Source organism: Myodes glareolus, chromosome 8, assembly GCF_982192425.1.
Source record: "Myodes glareolus chromosome 8, mMyoGla1.1, whole genome shotgun sequence".
Classification (NCBI taxonomy): domain Eukaryota; kingdom Metazoa; phylum Chordata; class Mammalia; order Rodentia; family Cricetidae; genus Myodes; species Myodes glareolus.
This window is the reverse complement of record NC_142033.1, coordinates 81605614-81627722: the sequence shown is the minus strand read 5'-3', so window position 1 is coordinate 81627722 and position 22109 is coordinate 81605614. Positions and strand designations below refer to the sequence as shown.

At 45.0% G+C, this 22109-nt stretch overlaps 1 protein-coding gene and 1 long non-coding RNA gene across 2 annotated transcripts in view; both read right to left on the bottom strand.

Annotated features, from left to right (window-relative positions):
• Ikzf1 (IKAROS family zinc finger 1) overlaps positions 1 to 8026 on the bottom strand; it is an 88657-nt gene extending 80631 nt beyond the window's left edge. Inside the window, 1 exon segment of the mRNA XM_085692196.2 lies at positions 7897 to 8026. Coding sequence (XP_085548322.2) covers positions 7897 to 8026 — 130 coding nt within the window.
• A 2612-nt stretch (positions 8027 to 10638) lies between these two features.
• The window catches only part of LOC125401235 (uncharacterized), a 20375-nt gene continuing 8904 nt past the window's right edge, over positions 10639 to 22109 (bottom strand). Inside the window, exons 3-5 of the long non-coding RNA XR_015002793.2 lie at positions 18319 to 18396; positions 17157 to 17299; positions 10639 to 12355 (exon numbers count right to left, since the gene is read on the bottom strand). This is a non-coding gene — a long non-coding RNA (uncharacterized LOC125401235). The remainder of the gene's footprint in view (positions 12356 to 17156; positions 17300 to 18318; positions 18397 to 22109) is intronic.

The window sequence follows — 22109 nt, the reverse complement described above, 5'->3', positions numbered from 1 at the left end:
TAATATGCCTCCTGACTTGAACCATCAACACTGGCCACTTCTTAAGTAGCTTCCTCAAATACAAATGGCTTTTCACACTTCATCACTTAAGGGAAAGGAGAATAAGTTTAGAAACATTGTCTTCTGCTCTCTTACTGTGGAAGACAATTATGCACGGCCAGGAGAAGAGTGAGAGAAGGGCAATGTAACACAAATGAGATTTCTATCTTTAAAACACAGCAACGGCTTCCCGGACAGATTCACAGAGATAATTCCCAAAGTGCTGATACTTTGTAATTGTTCTGAAGACACAGCAGGGCCCTGTTCTCCCGACTCCCTGTCTGTTTATTTTAATAGAGGTAAGTACAAGCTTACAACACTATTATTTTCTTATGTGGTAAGGGGATGTGGTGCCACAACAAATACAGTATCTCTTCGTGACTTTTGACAATGAAATTAAACTATAGTATAAGTAAATCTTCCCAAATGAACACTTGAATATCCAACCTTAAACTGTATCTGCTGGAGAAAAAAAATAGCCATGAAACCTCTGATGGTGGTGGCCTACAGTGCTGTTCTACTTTGCTTAAAAAGGGCTTGGACCAGTTGATTGGGCTTTATTTTATTTAGGCCTAAAAACGTTAAACCCTGCAGATCTTCACAGGAGCATCCCATTGCTCAGGAAGACTTTCACGTAGACGTGGCAAATGTAGCCGAGAGAGCACTCAGACTTGATTCCCTCATTGATGATATCGAAATGCACTGCCTAGGTACCACACACACTGCTTTCCATTTTACTTTTCATTTCAACAAAATGGGACACTGTTCAGGTGCCAGCTCAGAGCCATCACTGAACTCATCGTGGTCTCTTATTCTTTGAAACACAAAAGGGCCATTTTGGCACACCCCAGACATAATAAAAAAAACATTTAGTCTATCTAGTCTTTGCTCCAATGAGGAGGACAAATATGGTTGTCCTGTTTGCTATCACCCAGTTAGGGTAGGCCACATGGACTCTGCGGCCATTTTCCCTAAAGTACTGGAACTGGTGTTTTATTGACAGCGCCCAGAGAAATCATCAACTGTCATCACTTAAAGTGAAGGAACTTTTTCATAAAAACTATTCAAATATTAATATATAATATTTTTCCCATTTCAAAGCTATGTTCACAATATTGTAACTTACATTCAAAAATTGAGTTCCCTAAATCACATCATGGTCTTTTAAGGGCTTTAGTACTCTGAAAAGTTACCTTGCTCACCCAACTTCTGGTGGGGTAAGTAAGACGCTTGTAGTGTCCATAGAGAGAAAACCAGTTATCTATTAACGACTACAGGCAATAAACTGAACAGCGACAGAAAAATATACCACTTGACTCTCTGCAATGGCTTTCTAGTGAGATCCTAAGGAATGTCTGTCTACACGTTTTATTTCATTCTATGGGATGGCTCAGTAGCAGTGTCCCCTGACCTAGACCAGGGAGCATCCTCAAGACATTCACACCAACATCACACATCATGAATAAGACTGAGATCCAAGTGGAACACGTGTTCACCCAACCCAGGTTATTTGGATGGATCTTGTAATCTTTCACCTTCAGCCTACAAGGTCCTCATGCAAACCCAGGAGGGTCATCAGCTGAATCTCATGGAACCTTACAGCTTCCTCATTTGTACGGTTACAAAAATTGGCGAGTCTATTTATAATCGGGCAGGAAAAGCCCTTACCCTTTGAAAGCCAAACATAGGGAAGCTTGGTTCTGATGCCTGCTTGGACTGTTCTGCAGTCTTTCAACAGACAGGATCAATGAGTTTTCAACACTCTAAGTCGTTTTATTTTTTCCTTTAAAGTTTATTATTTTGACAAAAATTCCATGTGCTTTTAATAAAAGTGAAAAGCAAAAATCCTTCATATTCAGTCACACATATAGAACAACCTCATGGTGGAAAAGAGCTAGAACTTTCCAAACCATGGTTTAAAAAGTAACAAACAACCTTTGCTTTAAGGACAGGAGGGAGATGCAGAAACCCTGTCTTGAAAAATCAAAAAAAAAAAAAAAAAAAAAAAAAAAAAAAAAAAAAAAAAGAAAAGGAAGGACCTGATACTTAGCAGCTGGTTTTCATTTGATGAAGTAAGGTACACAATTTACCTGTTTCACAACTGGTCTCTCTGAATATCACTTTAATTTTCTACTCTACACAAAACTCTGTACAAACAAGGGAGAAAAGGTCACTTTTTTTCAGACTGAAAGAGGGGCTCACCCTAGGGGGTCGATGGCTTCTGCTAGTTTCCATTAAAAGCACTGGGGCACATTGCAGAGTGCCCCAGGTAAGCTTATAAAAGGTCAGCTCCTCATTTTCATGTCTTTTAAAGTTGCTAAATTAAACATTTTTTCCCCATTAGGTTGAAGGAACTGTCTTATGGAATTCGACTTGCTCCAGATTTACCAGTGAAAAATGATCAACAGAAAATGATTAAAACTTGCGTAGTTGGTACTCCACTGAATGCCTAGCTTCGGCAAAAGTTCATTCTAAACCACACAATTCATTTTCCGACAGTTTGCACATCACAGAAAAATGTCATAAAGTGTAGAATCAGTGTGGAATCTAAATGATTCTAAAATGCAACACACACACACACACACACCACACACCACACACCACACACAAATCTATCTGATGCATAGAAAGACACTCTTTGGTAACTGCTTCAATAGTTCAGTCAAAATACCACATATGAGAGAAAAATAAAGAGAAAGAATGAGAAGGGGAAGAGAATGTGGGATAGAAAGGAAATCAGACTGGACTGGGACAGTGCCAGGTTTCTCTTCAGACTCGGGAGTCCTTTACAGAGTCCTAACTCTCTAGCCATCATCTGAAACTTCTGTTTTGAAAATGGCGGCAAGTGTCAGATTTGCTGCAGAGGTGATCTGCTTTCTGAAGAAAAACGTCTCACTGCACACTCGGCTGAGAAAATACGGAGAAGCTCTTTTGCTCTAATTAGGGCCCACGTTAGGCAATTCGTTAAGCCGTGGCCCCATGCCACAAGCTGTCAGGAGGTGGAGCATGGGGCGAACCTGAGAGCGAACACACAGATGGAGGCTAATGATGCTTTCTATCACCCCAAGGCAGGGAGCTGGGCAGGAGTGCCAGGGAGGCTCCGGGTGAAGCCTGCTCACCAAAAATCCCAGCGGGAAATGGAAAGAGCACTGGCTAGGTCAAGCCAAGCAAGCACATCCAGACACCAAACCCATGTGACACTCACCAACAAGCGTGGGCCTCCCCAAGGCCAAGTAAGAGCAGTCTCTCTCTCCCACACAAATCCAGACTTGGTCTGAGTGCCCTGTGAGGAGCCACCCGGGAAGGATCCTGGTCCTGGGCTAGGCCTCAGATCCCTCTTCCTTCAAGGTCCCACTGCTGCCTCCACTCACCACTGGGGCTCAGAGAAAGGTGGAACCAGTCGCCAAGTATGCAAAGGAGGAGGGAAGCTAGTTTTCTCTCAGGGAAGCTCACACAGGAAGGGAGCCTATGCTTCCTGTCCTAACCAAAGTGAGTTCAGAAATCATTCGGATGTCTGATTTGTCAGACACAGGGTGGAAAGGGGGTGTTCTTTAGTCAACGGGAATTGTGACTTCCCCCTAGCAAGACATGGCCATGGGAGAAATGTAGCTGGGCCAGGCCTGCGAAGGAGAAGCTCAATGGCCTACATGCTTGAGACTTGGGCTTTTCGATATTTCACTTAAAGAGTTTATCACCATGGGTTGAAGACACGCTGGCATCCACTTATTTATCACAGTCAGACATGAAAATGGGGAAATGCCCAAGAAAATAATGTGTCAGTTGTCTTTAGACTGTGTCCCCAGGCAGCTGTGTCCCTTTGGAACTTTCTCATGAAGAGCCAGTGAGATACCCCAAACCAGGGCAGACATCCATTTCTCCCCTTAGAAAGTTTTTGCGAATCATGTTTGGTGGGCTGGGATAGTTCACTTGTGACATGCAGTGCACTATGCAAAAATGCTTACACATGTCTTAAAACTAACTGTTCCATTAGCGTTTAACAGCTAAAGGCTATACCAAACAAACACCGTCATAAAGGGGGCCCTGGAATTCTGAGAGCAGGGGCAGATACTCCAGCAATGAGACAAAGAAACCTGAGGTTATGAAGGCACGTGCTAATGTCAGAATGAGAGGGAGGTGAAGAAGCAGAGGTTTATACGAAGAACACGAGTGTGAGCATCGCATCAGCATCACGGTGAAATAATTCTGTTACTGTTCATATGGATTTATCAGAGTGCTGACCCAAGACTCCAACAGACCCCACTTCTCCATAGCTCATCACCTGTATTTGTGTGTGTGTGTGTGTGTGTGTGTGTGTGTGTGTGTGTATGTTTAATGCTAATTCTCTGACACTCAACAATCCTAAGAGTAAAAAACAATACATGTGTCTTTTTGGAGCGGGAAGCAAGGTCTCTTTCAAGACGTGAAGTGGATTTCTGTCTCTCTCCCCCCGGCACCCTCAGGAGCTGTCACTTGCTGCATTGCCATTTCCCGTGTTTTCCTGGAAAATGTGATGCTCACACAGTGAACCCGTGGAACGAAGCAACGTGAGAGAGCTGCAAGGAAGAACAGTCCTGTTCGTAGGTTTCTAGTCAGAGTAGGAGCTTCGGCTAAAAGAAGGAACCACAATGCCCCCAAATATTTGTCAGTCTTAAAAACAGGCAATAACGGTTCCCAAGGAACTCAGAGGCTCCTGGTTTGCCTTCGGAGGCAAATTCGCTTTCGTCATTCTCCTCTGAACACAACAAGTGCCACCTATTTTATAGAGGGATTGTTTTGAAACGTCAAACAGTAGAGAGGGCATCCCGCTACTCACGCACGCCTTGAGGAACCTTACTAACTGCAGTAGCTGTAGTCGAATGTGCAAAATTTGACGAGCACTCAAAATGCCCTAATATTATACAACTAACATTATCTATGCCCAAATCTGCCATTATAAAGAAACCATTATATTTTATATTAAAAAAGTAAAAAAATAAATAAGATGAAGGAAATTAATCTCCCAGGTTAGGTGCATTTATTTAATAGTAAAACTCCTTTCATTGCCACCTTCAAGCTTCTGTCACTCCACACAATGTGTGTGATGTGTGCTTGTGCAAGCAGGAGTACATAGGAACACATGCAATTTATTTCCTGCATATATTAATACAAGTAATCCTGATATATATTAAACACACACACACGATCCCCTCAGATTTCAGAAATTCTGTCATCCTCATGAATAATGGGCTGTTACATTAACTAAAGATGAAACACACAAATTCAGATAAAGGAAAACGCTTCCTCAAACCAAAGAACCATCATCCTTACACCCAGTCTCAAGTGGAGTAGAAAATGCAAGGGACCTATGGACCTGCTGGGCTTTAGATGTTTTGGCCAATAAATTCACTGTGATCTTAATTTTTCAACAATGGAAACTGCGCAAGAACGACCACCACCTGCTTTCTCTTTAGGGCACAGCACACAAACTTCTCAAGAGAGTCAGACATCCCACCCCCACACTTTATTAGCAACCAGTGTCTACTTGTGAGGCCACCATGGTGAGATATTATTTGCTACGATGCTCCTAAATTTGGGGGGGGGGGACTTGGGATTTGCCCTCCACTTAAAAAAACACTAATGAATTATATAAACATGTACTTTGGATTTCTTAACTCTAGGTTTCAATTATCACCATGAACAAAAAATCAAAACCGTCAAACTTAAAACATTTTTTGTCATCAGCTCTAGTGAATTGTAAGTCTGGGAAGCACATTTTTTTTTCTTCTACGAGAAAAGGAACAAGCATGTATGTTTGTGGAAAAATATGAAAATATACATGTTTTTAGAAAAATATAAAATGCTCCATTGTCATTTACATGGATGTACTCCACATATGTCCTCAACATGTTCTGTGTATTACAGGGTGCTGATCTAATGTAAGGAGATGAATCTTTTGTCATGGATATTTGTCCCCGTTTAAATTTTGAGTCACATATCAAATAATCTGATTTGCTACTGAAACCATTTGGACACATACTAACATAATAAGAATCATGCTTAAAATTTTACTTTAAAAATCTCATAGAAAACAATTGAATGAATTCAATTAATCTCATAGAACAAATATCGCCAAACAAAGAAACTAACGCAGGCTCTGGGGTTTTCTTACAGATTTCATCCCCCTCTCCATTCATAACCCAAAGGAACTAATCATTAAAAGCATTTCAGTGTCTATGAAAAGTATTATACATTTTAGGCATTTTCGACGTTTTAAATTTTCTTTTCCAGGTATGTTGGACCAGTGAAGTGCTATTTCCCTAACACCACTTTGGTTCTGGAAGTTTAGGACAAGGCAGCTCAAAGGTAAAATACGTTATCTGTAGCAGGAGGAGAAATTACGCGTGGGTAACTTGGGCAAACGGCATGTTTAAATTCACTCTGGATGGGCTCCAACCCGAGAGAAAATGGAAAATTGAAAAGGCTTCTGGCTCAGACCTTTTGAAATGTTACCTCTTTGGGTCACCAGATGTCATATCCTGAAGCCTACAAATTAGAAGGAAATCAGGGGCTTATAAGATTCCTTGGTAATCACTAACTAGTGATGCTTCGCTATTAAAAAAAAACACGCACACATTTCAAAAAAATCGCAAGCCTATTTGATAACAGGGTCTCCCTGCCATAGCTCCATGACCTGGGATCACACACTGCGATGAACAAAGTACAGTTTCAATACCCAGGTCATTTCCATTTTGCACAAAGCAAACTAAGACTGGATTCTACCAGGAAAACAAATGGCCCTCGCACCAAAAATAAGGAAAGTCTTTACCCACGACTTTGGAAATGCTTGTTTCTGTGATCTCACTAGATCTATCCATATAAGCCTAAACATGAGTAGGGCATGTTCTTCGTGGGACTTCAGGCTACTCAGAAGTGGCTCAGGCTGGCCTGGTCGCGCACCTGCTTGTCCCAGCCCCTAGAGAGGCGGAGGGACGCTTTGGTTAAAGCTCTCCGTCCTCAGAAAGGAAAAGACAGACGTGAGCAACACGGACACTACACTATGGATTTCAACTGACTTTCCTTTCTTTCCTACTTCTAATTAAAAAAAAAAATCCACCAGTTATCCCAAGTTTTCCTACTGAAATTAATTTGAAAACACTCACGTGGATTTGTATGCCGCGCTTTGGGGGCCAAGACTGATCCTGGGGCGCGAAGAGCAGCCGGGGATCTGGGGCTCCTGTACCCCGCGGGACCTACTCGGTCTCCGCCTGCCACGGTCGAGTGTCCCGGGATGGGCTGCACTGCGCCGGGCTGCCGCTGTTGCCGGCCCGGGTGCGGCCGCGCAGGCACTTGTTAGAGTGCCCTGCTAAGTTGGCCGCGGAGCATTTCCCAGCTTTCTTTCACAATGACTTCCTCAAGTTGCTCACTCTCATTGTTCCCCATTTCTCGCCACACTCCCCGCCCCCCGCGGCTCAGACCGGGCTCGGGAGCCCCGGGCCACCCGGCCGTCCCGCGCTTACAGCGCCGCCCGCGGGCAGCGCACCTGGCCCGGGCACACCGCGCCACCACCTGCGGCCGCCCGGAGCGCGCGCCCCTGGTCCCGCACCGTGAAAACTTTGGGGGAGGCACACGCGACCTGCCTCCCGTTCTGCTTGTCCCGTAGCCCACCCGGCCCTCGCGTACACCTCGCGGCTTCGCGACACCGGCGGGGACAAGAAACCGGGCAGAGAGAGGTGCCGTCCCGTCCCCGCGCCCGCCGCTTGGTCCCGCAGCAGACCGCAACTCTGCAACCTGCCGGGCCGCGCGCACAAAGTTTGCAGCCGCGCGGGGCTCGGGCCCAGCCGCCGAGGGTCGCCGGGCGGCGGCGGGCACCGGCCGTACCTGCTGGCGCCGCCGGCGGCTGCAGCCCGCTCGCCCGCGCCGGGCCCGCTCGGCGCGCCGCCGCCACCCCCGCGCGCAGCGCGCCCGGGCCCTCCCCTTGCCGCCAAGCTTCCTCATTCCAGCGCAGCATCGCGCCGCTGCCCCGCGCGGGATGCCGCGGCCGGCGCTTTGCCCGCGGGTTAGCCCAGCTCAGCCGCGCCACTGCGGGACCTGAGCTCAACCCGCAGGGGTGCGGCACGTGCGGGCCCGCGGGGAGGGGGAGGGGCCTCCCGGCCGCAGCGCCACGCGCGGGGCAGCCGGGCGGTCGCGACACAGGCGCGCTCGCCCAGTCGGGGGACTCGAGGGGCACGGGACACTGTAAGGCACTTTTTTTTCCCGGTTTCTAAGAGCACCCGCTGTCTGTGTGCAGAGCCAAGTCCCTGGGACCCCTGGGCTCCCACGTTCGGGCTTAGACCCCCAAAGTACTAATGCCCACCCTAGGGGGTGGGAAAAGTTGATCCTGTGCGAGTGAGGGGAAGGTGCAGTTCATTTTCCCAGACAACCAATGGAATACCTCTCGCGTCTCTTCCCTCCCACCTGCTCACAGCAGAAGTTAGGATGTCGCCTTCCATCCTGGCCTGTGTGCACGCGCCAGCGTGGAAGGGGTCTGCGGGCAGAGGTTGGAGCAAGGCAATCCTGCACCTCGCTCCGCGGTGGGCGCCTCAGATCTCTCCCTGGTGTGGCAGGCACGGAGTGCCTGCGTAGAAACAGGACTACAGCCTCTGACACCGCACCCTTCACACTCTACAAAGAGCCCATCACCGTTCTCATTAGTTGGGCCACACCCGAAGGGGGCCAGGCAATCCATAACCCTGAGCACAGAGGGAGAATCTTGAATTCCATAAGCGTAGCAGTGTCCCTGCGGGGATCCTTGCCTTACCACATTTCAAAGCTGCTTACTAAAGCACAAAATAAAACTCGGGAGCATCCTGGAGAGCTACAGTAGTAGGGAGGAAGACTGTGGGTCTCAAAGGGGTAAGACACAGGTTTCCCAGGTGGTAAGAGGAGTAAGTCACAGCGAGAGGCACAAAATGTGACTTCAGGGCAGTTAAGTGTGGCTGGGGACACAGCTGTCCAGGATGACTGTGGTTTGGCTGAGTAGGCTGCCACAGCACGACCCAGGCGCCACAATGACAGGCTTTGCCCCTGCTCTCCTTGAGAGAAGTCCTTTCCATCCACCATGAGCCCAATCAAGACATGGACAAAGTTTCTTGGACCACTTAGACAACATCTACGACCCAGTTGGTTCCCACAGATGTTTTATTGTATAAAGCGGCCCTGAACCAGTCAACTCGTGGGTAGAAAGCCAGGGAGGACAGACAGACTTGTAGACCGCCCTTGGGTCCTATTGCTAGCTCCCACTTTTTCTTTGTGATCCCTTGTAAGTATTGCTAACGCTGACTGTCAGTCATCCTTAGGTCTAGGAGCCTGTAACTCTGGAGGGGTCCTGTCAGGAGTCACTGGAGGCTGTAACCATAAAATGTAAGATGCAAAGGGAGATTAGATGGTGATAAGGAAGGGGTCTTGGGCGTCTCTAGTTCTTAGATGCTCAAGCGCTCTTAGATTTCAGATATGTCTCTTTAAATGTGTGCCTGGCCCTTGGGAATGGTCTCAGACATGGTAATCCTGGCAAGGTGTCTGCTACTAACTCTACAAATCCAGATATGTAGGGCTTTCCGATATTATCTTAAGGTCTTACACCCTCTAAGCCTGTTTCCCCCATTTTACCTTGTGGGGTAATGATCAAAATCTTCCCCAAGGAATCATTTGAGAGCAAAGAAGGACCTATATGGAAGACATTGCCATAAGGCCCGAGGAACAGAAGTAAACAACTGTTATTTATTGTTCAGCCCATTAACCACAATATCCCTCTGTGGTGGGGGTCATACTGCAGAGTTAGGTTCCTGTGTCTACTTCCTGTTAACCCCTCCTCCCACAAGCAGGTGGAGCTGAAGTAACTGGTTGTAAGTTGGAGTCTCTGGAGGGATACCAAGAGACCAGAGGTCACCTAAAACACTGATACCTTCAGAGATTAAAAAAAAACCAAGATACTCTCATGCCTGTCATTTTATTTATGAATTAATAACATGTGTTGTTGTTTTCAAAATGTTAGAGAACTATAAGTTCAGGAAGAATAATGGAATCACCAGTTCTTTGGGTAGAGAGGGTTTTGTCAAAATGATGAACGCCTCCCATGGAGTTGACCTGAGGCTCCTTATTCCCAGCTTAGTACTGTGAGGACTCAACTGGGAACTTGGATCTCACAGGGCTGGAAGACACTCTATGGGAAAGAAAATGCTGCAGAGAAGAAGGGTGCCTGGGTACTGTGACTTAGCTAACCAGTTGCCAGTTTTCAGAAGTCTCCCGAGCTCTCTCAACTTCAGGTTCTCTTCTGCAGTGTACCTCCTCCGTCTGCGGTGGTGTTGGTGCTTAGATGAAATAGGGCAAGCTCTTCTTTTTTTATTTTAAAAATAGTCTTCCTTCCTTCCTTCCTTCCTTCCTTCCTTCCTTCCTTCCTTCCTTCCCTCCCTCCTTCCTTTCCTTTCCTTCTTCCCTCCCTCCCTTCTTCCTTCCTTCCTTCCTTCCTTCCTTCCTTCCTTCCTTCCTTCCTTCCTTCCTTCCTTCCTTCCTTCCCTCCCTCCCTCCCTCCTTCCTTCCTTTCCTCCTTCCTTCCGTCCTTCCTTCCTTCCTTCCTTCCTTCCTTCCTTCCTTCCTTCCTTCCTTCCTTCCTTCCTTTGAGGCAGGGTCACATGTATCCCAGACTGGCCTCAAATTCACTATGTAACAGAAAATAACAGTGAACTCCTCCTCCCTCCCAAGCGCTGGGAACACAATTATGTGCCACCCTGCCCTCTATGCCACTGTTAATACAAGGGTAGCTTTCTTCAGTCTTAAAGAATCTGTGGCACAGCAGTCTACTGGATGCTTGTTTTCCTCCAGACATCGGGAACAACAAATATATTTTTTAAATAACAGGAAAAGAATTTCTTGTTGATCCTTTTTCTATGAAGTTAAACCAAGAGAACTCTGCTAATTCCATTTGGTAAGAAACAAGAGCAACAGGCAGGGAGCCTGGAGCTGTACGAAACTTTTGCAACAACGTCCAGAGCTTCTGTTTCTTTTTCCCAGTTTTCATGGCTTCCAGCTTCTGCTTCTGTGCCTTTGGACACCAGTGGTGGCTGCTGGGGTGGGTGACGTCCTTGATCCTGGCTTCTAGTTCCCATAATGGTTTCCTTCCTTTTACTTACAGATCACAGGCCCCCACCTCCTGCTAAAGTGAAGGAAGAGTGGACTAAGGAACAGGAGAAGGTGCCTTTGACTATGGCTGGCTTGGGAGCCTCCCCAGGAGAAGCCCCTGAGAGTTCCCTTGGCAACCAGGAAAAGTTTCCTCTGTCCCTTTCCTGGCTCTGCTTCGGAATGCAGAGGTTCAGATCCCAGGCTCATTCATACTCACATCTCACCAGATTTACTTGTTCAGAAAGTACTTATTTATGGTTTCGGGTGCTGTCTGATAGACCAGACATCGTAATAAAGCATAAGATATGGCCTTGCTCCCTACAGGGCTCAGTGCAACAGGAGGAGAATTAGACAGTTTCATTTTAGCCCCAAATGTGTCCTGATAAAATCTTCTTAGAACACAAAGAGTGGAACTCAATGGTTGTAGAGCCATGGAAGCTTCATGGGCACATGAAGAGGGGAGAGGGGAGAAGAGAACACAGAGAAATGGGGATGTTTCCTTCTTCACAGCTAGGCAGGGCCCCTTTAAAAAAATCTCTCAAAAATAAAAACAAAACAACACCTACCCAAAGACTAACGGTAGCTTATGATACCCTCCCTGAACCTGACTCAGCTCTCTGATAGGTGTTCCCAGGCCTGACACCCATATCAGAGACAGTACTGCTGTCCTAACTTTACATAACGTTGAAGGTCAAAGCGGGTCACTCCTTTGCAGCAGAGAAAAAGCCAAGGCTAGCAGTTGAGTGACAGAAGCCCGAGCCAAGCTATTGGGCTGATCTACAGGTACTAGGCTTCTCTACACCTCAGTTTCGTTTTTTGTAAAATGGGAAACACAGTCACCACGATAACAGCAGCAAGAACACCTTGGTCAGAAATGCTTTGGGATCTAGATGAGTCGACGCGTCGTAGGTTTCCTGCAGTGGCTTCTAAGCACGAATATGTGTTTAATATTTTGTCGAATTCGGTTTTTAAGTGGTTGGTCTGCGATGCAAATCTTGTCTGCTTTGTCAGCCCAAAGGCCATCTTGTCTTTCCAGTCACTTCTCAATCCAGGAGGCCCCTTCCTCTGGTTCCTTCCTGGTTGCTCATCCCTGTCCAAGCTTCCCGCTCCAGATGACTCTTCCTCTCTGGCCCTCACGTTTCCCCAGCTTGCAGCAGCCTTTGAAGGTTCTTAAGACATCACTCTAGCAAACAGAAGGAAAAAAAAGAAAGCAGACTGTCGGGAAGAGCTTCCCAGGCTCTCTGTTGGCACTAACCTAGACTAAGGTGCAAGCACACTATGTTTTCTTTCTTTTTTCTCTCTCCTCTCCTCCCCTCTCTTCCCCTCTCCCCTCCCCTCTTCTCCCCCCTCCTCTCCCCGTCCCTCTCCCCTCCTCTTTCCCCCTCTTCTCTACCCCACCTCTCCTCTTCTCCCTCCCCCTTCCCCTCCCCCTCTCCTTTTCCCCTCCCCCTCCCCTCCCTCCCCTTCCCTCCCCTCCTCTCCCCTCCCCTCTCTTCCCTCCTTTCTTTCATTTTTTTTTTCTGAGGAGAAAAGTCTGTTGTGGGGGCCAATTGCAGTTTGTCTGAAAGGTAGCAGAGCCCTCTTATTTCTTGCTGTATTTTAAAGTCCCCCACCCCAATTTTATACAAACTTTTCAATTTATTTCTGTGAGTGAAAATTTTCAGGGCTCTGTTTATCTTTCTTTTTTTCCCCATTTCTTTCTTCTGTGTCATTGGCAACTTGGCCTCTTTCCCAAAACGAAGGCACTACTCAGGGGAGGCCTTTCAGAGGTCTCTCAGTTGCCAGGGACTTAAAGACCTATTTAGCATCAGAGTTCAACGTCTTCTCTGTATTGTTGGTTCTAAACATCTACTCTTATGCTTCAGACCTTCTAAAATCTAGCCTGGTATCTCTCTCTCTCTCTCTCTCTCTCTCTCTCTCTCTCTCTCTCTCTTTTAATTTATTAGATTTTTTTTTAAAAAAAATACCCATCCAAGTTCCCACTCCCTCCTGCCCTCCCATTCCCTCCACATACCCTCCCACCCCACCCCCATCTAATCCTCAGAGAGGGTAAGGCACATTGCCTTGTGGAAGGTCCAAGGCTCTCCCTACTACATCTAAGCTGAGCAAGGTGTCCATCCAAAAAGAATAGGATCCCAAAAAGCCAGGATAAGCAGTAGGAATAAATCCTGGTGCCACTGCCAGTGGCCACTCATTCTGCCCCAGCCATGCAACTGTCAGCCACATTCAGAGGACCATGCTGTCTCTTAACAGGAATTCTAACGGGCATCTAATGATTTCTGTAGCACAGATGGGTCCCTTCCTAGCCTTTCCTTCCAGCCTTGCCTTCTTCAACTAGATACTGTTTAGTTCATGCTCACTGTTCTCGTTTCTCTGCCACCCACGCTGCTGTCTCTGCCAGCGGCAGGGATCTGCCGCCGTATCTTCCATGGCGGTAACACTGCTCCCCTCTGTCCTGCTCCTCACAGAGGTCAGAGATGTCTGGTTAGAAGCTGTGCCGGGCGGGATAGCTTCTCTACACAAGTCAAAGCCCAGGCCTAGGAGACCCTAGTTACGTCCCTCTGCCTCTCTCCCCTGGCCTGGCCTGTCTAACAGCTCTTGACTTTGTCTTCACTTCCAGCCAGCCACTTTGCCCAGGTTAGTTCTCCCCAACTATTCCAGACTGGTCGCTACAGGTGCGGTTATTGTTCTTTCTTCTAGAATGCTGCTATGGATATCTGTCTGTTTGCCCCCTTTCTCTGTTCTTTTCCACAGCAGTTAGTATTTCCTAATGTCATCATTAACATTTACTTTGCTTTCTTTAACATAGAGACTCTGTGTGTGTGTGTGTGTGTGTGTGTGTGTGTGTGTGTGTGTGTGTGGCGGGGAGAGAGAGAGGGGGTTCATCAATGTCTTAACCATTGATCAGACACTGAGAAAGTTTGTATTCAATAGTACTGTGCTTTGAAGGATTTATAAGACTTTCCTAATTTCAGAAACACATTTTGCTTGCATGCCAAGACAGACTGGGTTTGTTAGTTTTGCAGTATGCATGTATGTGCATGGTGGCTGTTTCCCTAATACTGTGGCAAGAAGGGGCTCCTTTCAATCCCTCCTCATGTTCTCTCTGGTCTCTAAGTTCAGGTACATTATGCAGTTTCTTCTTGATTTATTTAAGTCTCTTAGAGGGAAAGGATTCAGCACAGAATAGTCCAAGTTTCTTTCCTTGTTGGGTCCCCAGAAAGGTTGGCAATATTATTCATACCATTCTTACCTGTGCACGAGTCTGCTCACTTTCTATTTGTTTTTAAAAGAGGAAACAAAGATGATTCTTTTAAAGTACAACCTTTGGTATCATAATGGCTTACTCTGCCCATGTTTTGGTTGTATTAGGAAAGTATCATAGAAAGACTGATAAGTTTTTATTTCTGTAGGAACGAGTATACTTTATACTTTAGAAAGGCCAAGAATAAAGTTTTCTTTGTTTAAGCTTGATGATTTAAAAATTGTTTAAAGATATCATCTATTCTGTGGCTATACACAGCCCAGTGGTAATATGTTCCATTAATACTTCCTCATAATATTCTTATTACTTGCAGATATGTTGTTCTAATGAAGAAAAAGAACTCATTTTCTATGAGATGCTTCTCAGATAGTAGCAACTTTATTTCCACTTCAGAGCTCAAATTCACAATTTTCTCGAGCTTACACACTGTTTTGCAATTAAGCTGAAGGGCTGACTTCTCATTTGAATATCCCTTATTTTCTATGATTATATCTTATAAACACTTCGAGCCAGGCGCAGTGTTTCTAGCAAGTTGTCACAAATGACCCTGAAGTCCAGGAGAAGGAACAGTTCTAATTTAGAGGCGACAGCAAAGGCTACTACTGAAAAGAGAGTTACAGACTGAGGATCCCTTATTTTGTCACAATTTGAAATAAGGGGCGTGGAATTATTCACAAGAGAGTTGGTGACAGTTGGGGAATCCCTTCTGGGGCTGTGAAAAGGCGGCAGTCTGAACGAGTGACTTTGTAGACCTGGAAGTTTGGCTCCATTGGTTAAGCTGACGAGGACATTGGTTAAGCTGTGGCTATTGGCCATGTGATGCTCGGAACCTACAGGCTGCTTTAGCTACCTTTTTATTGGACTATTTGCTGTTAGCTAAAGCAAGAGGCACTTCTAACTTTCCAAGTACTTGGAGAGCCCATTGCTCACCTCAGAGGGCAGCTTTCTTTTGGCCCCTTAGATCCCAAGGCCATTAAGCCCGTAAGACACAGCGTTGCACCCAGTGATTGATGTCATTCGAGTGGACTATTTGATGCAGCAGTTCTCCCAGCAAATCCAAATGTAGCGGTCGATAATCACACACTTAACTGCCGCCCTCTAGCCCTGCAGTGTGCTTCGTAATCGCCATGGAAACGCTCTGGACCATCTCTCCTCCTACATATTTCTTCTCCATTCCTGGAGCTCCTGTTGATGCCGGTGAAAGCTCCTGGCGCCGAAGGTAGAACGAAGCAGCCTACATAGCACTCAGAGATTGATATTTGCCTGGCTTCTGAACTAATCAGCAAAAAGCGCTCCTGAGTCTCCTCCCGGGAAGTTGGACCACGTTACTAGTCTTAATTTTGCGGATGAGGAAACTGAGGTTCAGGAGCCTCCCAAGTGATAGCGGATTTTTTTTTAACAGAGGAAATACAGTTACCTCTTAATGACCCCAAACTAATGCTTCACAAATGGGTGTCTAATGGGTAATAGTGAGCGTTTTTGCTTGCTCATTAAAAATTGCATTGGGTAGAGACACTCCAGTCAGTGGGAAATGCTACTATGCCACTGCCACAATTCTCTGTTTTAATCTGAATCTATCTATCTATCTATCTATCTATCTATCTATCTATCTATCTATCTATCTATCAAGTTAAACTGACTGATGTACAAAGGCAAGCAGGACTGAGTTCTTGCTCAGCTTCCCTTTGATCAAGGTAGACAGAGAAGAGCTCGTTGGTCACCGCCCATGTGCTTGCCTGCATTGGCCTCTGTACACACATAGTAGGGGGCAATAGTTCTCATTGAAGGAAACGCTGTATGCCTTGCTTCTTTGCTTCTCGTGAGATAGAAGTGTGCTAGAATCCTTTCCTAGGCATAATAAATTTAGGAGCCTCCCACAGTGGAACTGACAGCAAAGGCAAAAACTGTCAACCCGCCTCCCCCCATCCCCCCCCCCCCCCGTGATGGGAAACTTCTCAAGGTTTTCCCAGCAGTGCATTAGGCGGCACTGTAAGAACCCACTGTTGTGCGCGTTCTGAGACTTCACGCCTTCCATTAACCAGTTCTCAGACAGAAGACCAGTGTCTTCATTTCCCATGTTGTTGAAGTACTTTACATAGACTTTAACCCAGTTGCTAAATTGCTTGAATTTGTTAAATGTACAAAAGGGCCGACTCCCCGTTGATGGAGGGAAAGTAGATGTTTGATGAAGCAGATAGCTAGATGTGCTTCTCCCCCGCCATCTGGCTGTGCTAAGGGGGTATGTTTGAAACTGAGCGCTCAGTTCATGCCTTTCAGAAGGGGAGGGAAGAGGGTACTTAACAGGGTTAATAATGACAGAAAGAGGAATTGACACCACAAAAGAAAAAGAATCATTCTAGCATTTCATGACAGTTCAAAGACAGATGTCGTTGGCTAAGTGAGAATCTCGTAGACGTGGGGGTAATATACACCTTATATGCATATGGATTAGTGAAAGCAGACTGTCAAGTCGGGGAGTGTAAGATTGTCAAATACGAGACATCGCTGCGGAAAACCTGGAAAACTACTTACTATTTATTTCTTCACTTAAAGACCCAATCCTGTTGTCTTTTCAGAGACAAAAGATCAAGCTCTTACGGGCTGAGGCAGGTCAAGGGTGGGATGGGACGGGCACTTGGTTTGAGGGCCTTCTGAGGACATCAGGGAGAGGGGTCTATTCTCCTCTAGAATCTATTTTTCACCTCATCCTTATACTCACAATTGTCTTTTGTTTCAGTGGATGTTGGTTTTCAACAGGGTCATGTGTGATTGACGTCCCTGGTGCAGGAGTCCAGAACTGCAGCAAAGGTGCCCTCGTGTTGAACCATTTCTGGTTGAAGTCTTTGGGAATCACTGTAACGACTGTAGTCAACACCAAAGAGTTGATTTTAGGCTCTACTGTGACATGAGATGCCTTGACGAGGCAATACTGGCCCTCCATGCTTGGGTGAAAGCTTTGATGCTACAACATGCTACCAACCTTAGATGCTCTGCCTTGGTTTGGTAGATAGAAGAGTCGGGAGAATCACAAGTGGTAATGATTTTTTTCTCTTCAGTCTTGAGCAAATCACTCAGTTCACCTTATAAGCAATCATGTTTCCAGGAGACACTGTCTATCAATTCTCTTGACTGGTATCCCATGGGTTAGTTTTGACCTAAGCAATGCGTTTCCATGAAGATGGTATGGAACCGAGAAGAGCTTCTGGGAAAAGCTTGCTCGTATTTGTCACATTGCCTCTTAGCGCGTCCTGTCTCTCTGTTTCTGTTTGTTTGTTTTTATGTTATTCTGCCCCCAAAGGCTCCAAGCTCCATGAAGTGGCTATGCTCAATCAGTCAAAATCTGTTGTACACTCAAAACCACACATGCCCAATCACTAAGCCTATCATTTATGAATTGATCATGAATAGGCACTGTTACTGCTTCAATCTGAAGTGCCTCTCCTCCAGGTTCATATTTTGGATGCTTACCTATTTCCCCAGATGATGATGCTCTTCTGGCTTGGTATGTAAATCTTATGCAGTAGAACATAGCTGGTCAAAGTAGAGCACTAGGGACGAACCTTTAAAGGTGAGAGCTGAGCCCTTGGCTTCAGCCTCTACTCCCCATTTCCTGGGCTGCTGTGATGTGAACAGCCTTGGCTACATGCTCGGGCTGTGTGAACTGAGCTCTTCCACTATGTCTCCCCTGCTATGGTGGGTGAAAACCCTCTGAAATCATGAGCAAAGAGAAATCTTTACCCTCTTAGGTTAGTTCTATCAGATAGTGTGGTGATGGTGTTGCAAAACTATGGCTGAAGTTCAGTATTGGTTGAGTGATCCTGAAGAAGTAACAGATTCTCCTCACCTGAACCATTTGCAAAACACACAAAGAGCCAACTGACCTTATTCTGTGTACTGATGCCCTGAGAGAGAAGTTAGACATGTCTTGTTAGAGGCATGGTTTTCCTGGGAAAGTCCTCCTGAGTAAAACAAGACAGAGAGCTGGTGAAAGCAGCGTTCTGGGAAAGATGCTTGCTGCATAGGCAAAGGGAGATTTAATGAGGATGTGCTAATTTGGCACTAAAATAAGTATATTGATCTGGGGGAAATCCTGAAGTTGGCTGTAAGCTGGGTTGTTGTGGTGAGTGGGAAATGCTTTGGGGAAAACCCGTAACTTCCCCAAATGCCTATGTAAATGCCCACAACATGGAAAATTATCAGGAAGAACTTGTGATTTCAGCGTGTACTGTCGTTTAGATTGGAAATACAGAGCTCTGGGGAAAGGCAGTGGAGGCAAGAATCACGACTGACTTCAGAAACCTTCCTCATCTGATGCTACAGTCTGTGGAAAACAGATAAATGAAGGAATAAAAAACTTTGTGAAAATAGATTTTGATACTGAAATCTGTAGATGTGTGTCTAAGAAGCTAGGAAAAACAAATGAAGTCTCAGAAAGCAGTCCCTAGGGGAAAGACTGCAGCAAGGGTTTGGAAGGGGCAGATGTTGTGCAAGGGCCTTCACAGGGGTAGGCAGCTAGGTATTATAGGTGGATAAGTTGGGGAAAGGTTGTACATGTAGTTGTCATGGTAACCTTGTAGTTCTGGGTACATACTGACACATTTATAGGTGGAATGAGCTTTGCTTACAACAACAACATTAGAGAAGATTTCACACTTAGAGCTAAGTTGCTAAAATCTTTGTAAGTTTTGATGATAGGACATTTCTACATGTGGTCTGTTGATACAATTATTTCTACTTTTGTGTATCAATTACAAGGTTTCTGAGATAAAGAGGAGAAAAATATTATTTAAACACAAATATTATTTTGAGATTATGTTTGCAATAAATATAAAAGAATTCCCTAATATGCAAAATTTCTTAAAATTAATGAAAAAAGGTAATAAAAATGAAGAACTGGCACAATTTAAAAAGAAATACAGCTGGGCAGTGGTGGTGCACGCCTTTAATCCCAGCACTTGGGAGGCAGAGGCAGGTAAATCTCTGTGAGTTTGAGAGCCTGGTCTACAAGAGCTAGTTCCAGGACAGGCTCCAAAGCTACAGAGAAACCTTGTTTCGAAAAACAACAGCAACAAAAAATACATAACTCAATACAAAGAAAACATCCAACTTTTGTAGAGGTTAAAAGAAGAAAAAATATGAGCTATGACTATAACATATTAAAGGCTACCATTGAATGTAGAGATTGGATTCTATTGATGGCATTTATACTTTAGTGGAAAGTCAATACTACCCATCAGTATGCCAGTGTAGAAAGTACAAGATATTGTGCTTGTTATTTGATGGAATGTACTCAAAGAGATAAGTGATTGTGTAAGGCAATCCCTTTATGTGTATGTTTAATATTGTTCATTAGAATAAAGTTCCCAGAAAAATGGAAAAAACCCTAAATGCTCACTATTGATAAGATAGTGTTTGAATATTATGATGATTTAATGTATGACCATTAACTGAATGAAAATACAAGATGTAAGGGAGTTTTAAGGAAAAGCAATACTTCATACCTATATCTAAAGTCTGTTCACTAACACACAAACATTCCATGTGGACAAGGAGCTCCTGAGTGATTTATACTCTCCTGATCGTTTGTTTGTTTCTTGACTGTTCTCTGTTATAATTTATCAGTAACTCTCTTCAAGCTCTTGGAGAAACAGAACCAAGAAGAAATGTGTATATACAGAGCAAGAGATTCACTATGGGACAGCTGGCTCAGGACATTATAGAAGCTATGAAGTCTTGTGTCTATCCTCGGCAGCTTGGAGGCCCAAGAAACTGGGTGGGATGCTTCCAGTCCAAACACAAAGACCCCCAAAACTGGAGTACCAAAATCTAATGGCAGGAAAAGATGGGTGTCCCAACTCAAGTAGAGAGGAGGGAGCAAATTTGTCCTTCCTCCTCTTGTTTTTACTTTAGACCCTTCCACCATATTGGTGAGAGAGTCTGAGTCTAGAGCTCAAGGGCTAATCTCTTCCAGAATGGCCCCATGTACACACCTAGAAAAAGTGACTAACCAGGGACTCCTCTACTCAGTCATATGGAACCCAGGAGTTTATCATACTAGTAAAAATGCTCTCAATAAAGTTATGCATGTTAAAAGTGTGCTGGAGATAACTTAATTCATTTTCTTCAAACAAATAAAAATTTAACAACTCAAATTAGGTCAAAATTATGTTAGAAACTATTATAACTGATTCATGCTTTGAAGGGAAATAAAATAGATACCACACAATGACTGCAGAAAGAATTATTGAAACTGAAGAGATGAATGGATTCAAGGGTATAAGATGCACATATTTTGATAAGTTGTTGAATTTAAGAAGAAATGGAAAGACTGTGTTTTTTGGAAAATGGTGGATACAACCTGACATAGACAATATTTAAAAAGATACATCACTATACTTCCAAAAGCATCTATAATAAGTCTACCCCATACCTTGGTCTCCTATAAACTTTAGCTAATACCTACAAAGGGCAGATTAAGTGGGGGAAAAAGAGGAAAAGGTGGCAGTACCCTTTCAATCAATAAGTCAAATTAAGTGCTCTAAATACATGCCATGAGGCCTGGGGCTGATGCTCAGGTGCCCAACACTGTCTGCCAATAGGGGACTAAAAGTCAAAGAAATGAGGTAACACCGCACCCCTGCACTGATGTATTAGCTTCTCTTTTTATTATTGCGATATCTGGCAAGAAACTCCTTCGGGGAAGAAGGGCTTATTTTGGATTTATATATCCTCAGTCAGGACCAGACCTGCATATATTGGATGTTAGCAGAGCAGAGAAAGAAAGCAGTCATTGTTAAGTTGTTGAGAATCTACTGAAACACAGACTAGCAATGCTCAGGCCTTTGACTCCTCCATCCATCCTAACAATCCGACATCCCTTACCTGGAAAACTGTACTCCCACAGATGACTTGAAGTACTGACGCGTTCCTTAAGTGCCACCTTAAAAAGCCCTCTTCCAATGTGAGCGTGTGTCTTGCACACCTGTGGAGTTCATTGAACGAGATTGTTGATTGCTATCTCCTTTCTGCGGCAGGTGGACTGGGGTGTGGTTTCACCCCGTGCATTCCACCAGTTCTCCTAGATGGATGATCTCAAAACGGTGTGACTAACCCATTCTCCATGTTGATGATGGGATACCCATTTTGAGGGATCCAGTCTTTGGGGGAGCTACTCTGAAGGAATTAGTGGGATAACTGTTTCAGGGGTGTGGAATCTGCCTTTCTCAATCACACGCAACTAGTGTAACTGTTTCAGGGGTGTAGAATCTGCCTTTCTTAATCACACACAACTACTGTAACTGGTAAGTTCGTAAACATGGGTCCTCAGAGAACTACAACTACTTCAAACGTAATAACCACAGCAACAGCAAACCAGACTGCAGATACCATCTTAAAAACTGAATACTAATAAAAAGGTTGAAACAAAAACCAATAGCGTGCCTCCTTTCCTAACATGAGGTTATAGAGAAAATTCTAATTGGTCTTAATAATAAAATCCCAGAGTCAGATATTGAAAGTCAGCTGAAAGATCAGAGAAGCAGAGCAGCCAGTCACTAGTCCTTACCTCTTCTGAATCCTCAGACCAAAGGGGCGATCATGTTCCTACCAAACCCCAGACTGAACGCTTTGAGCCCCTGTCTCCTTCTGCCTTAATATCCCTTTCTCTGCCCAG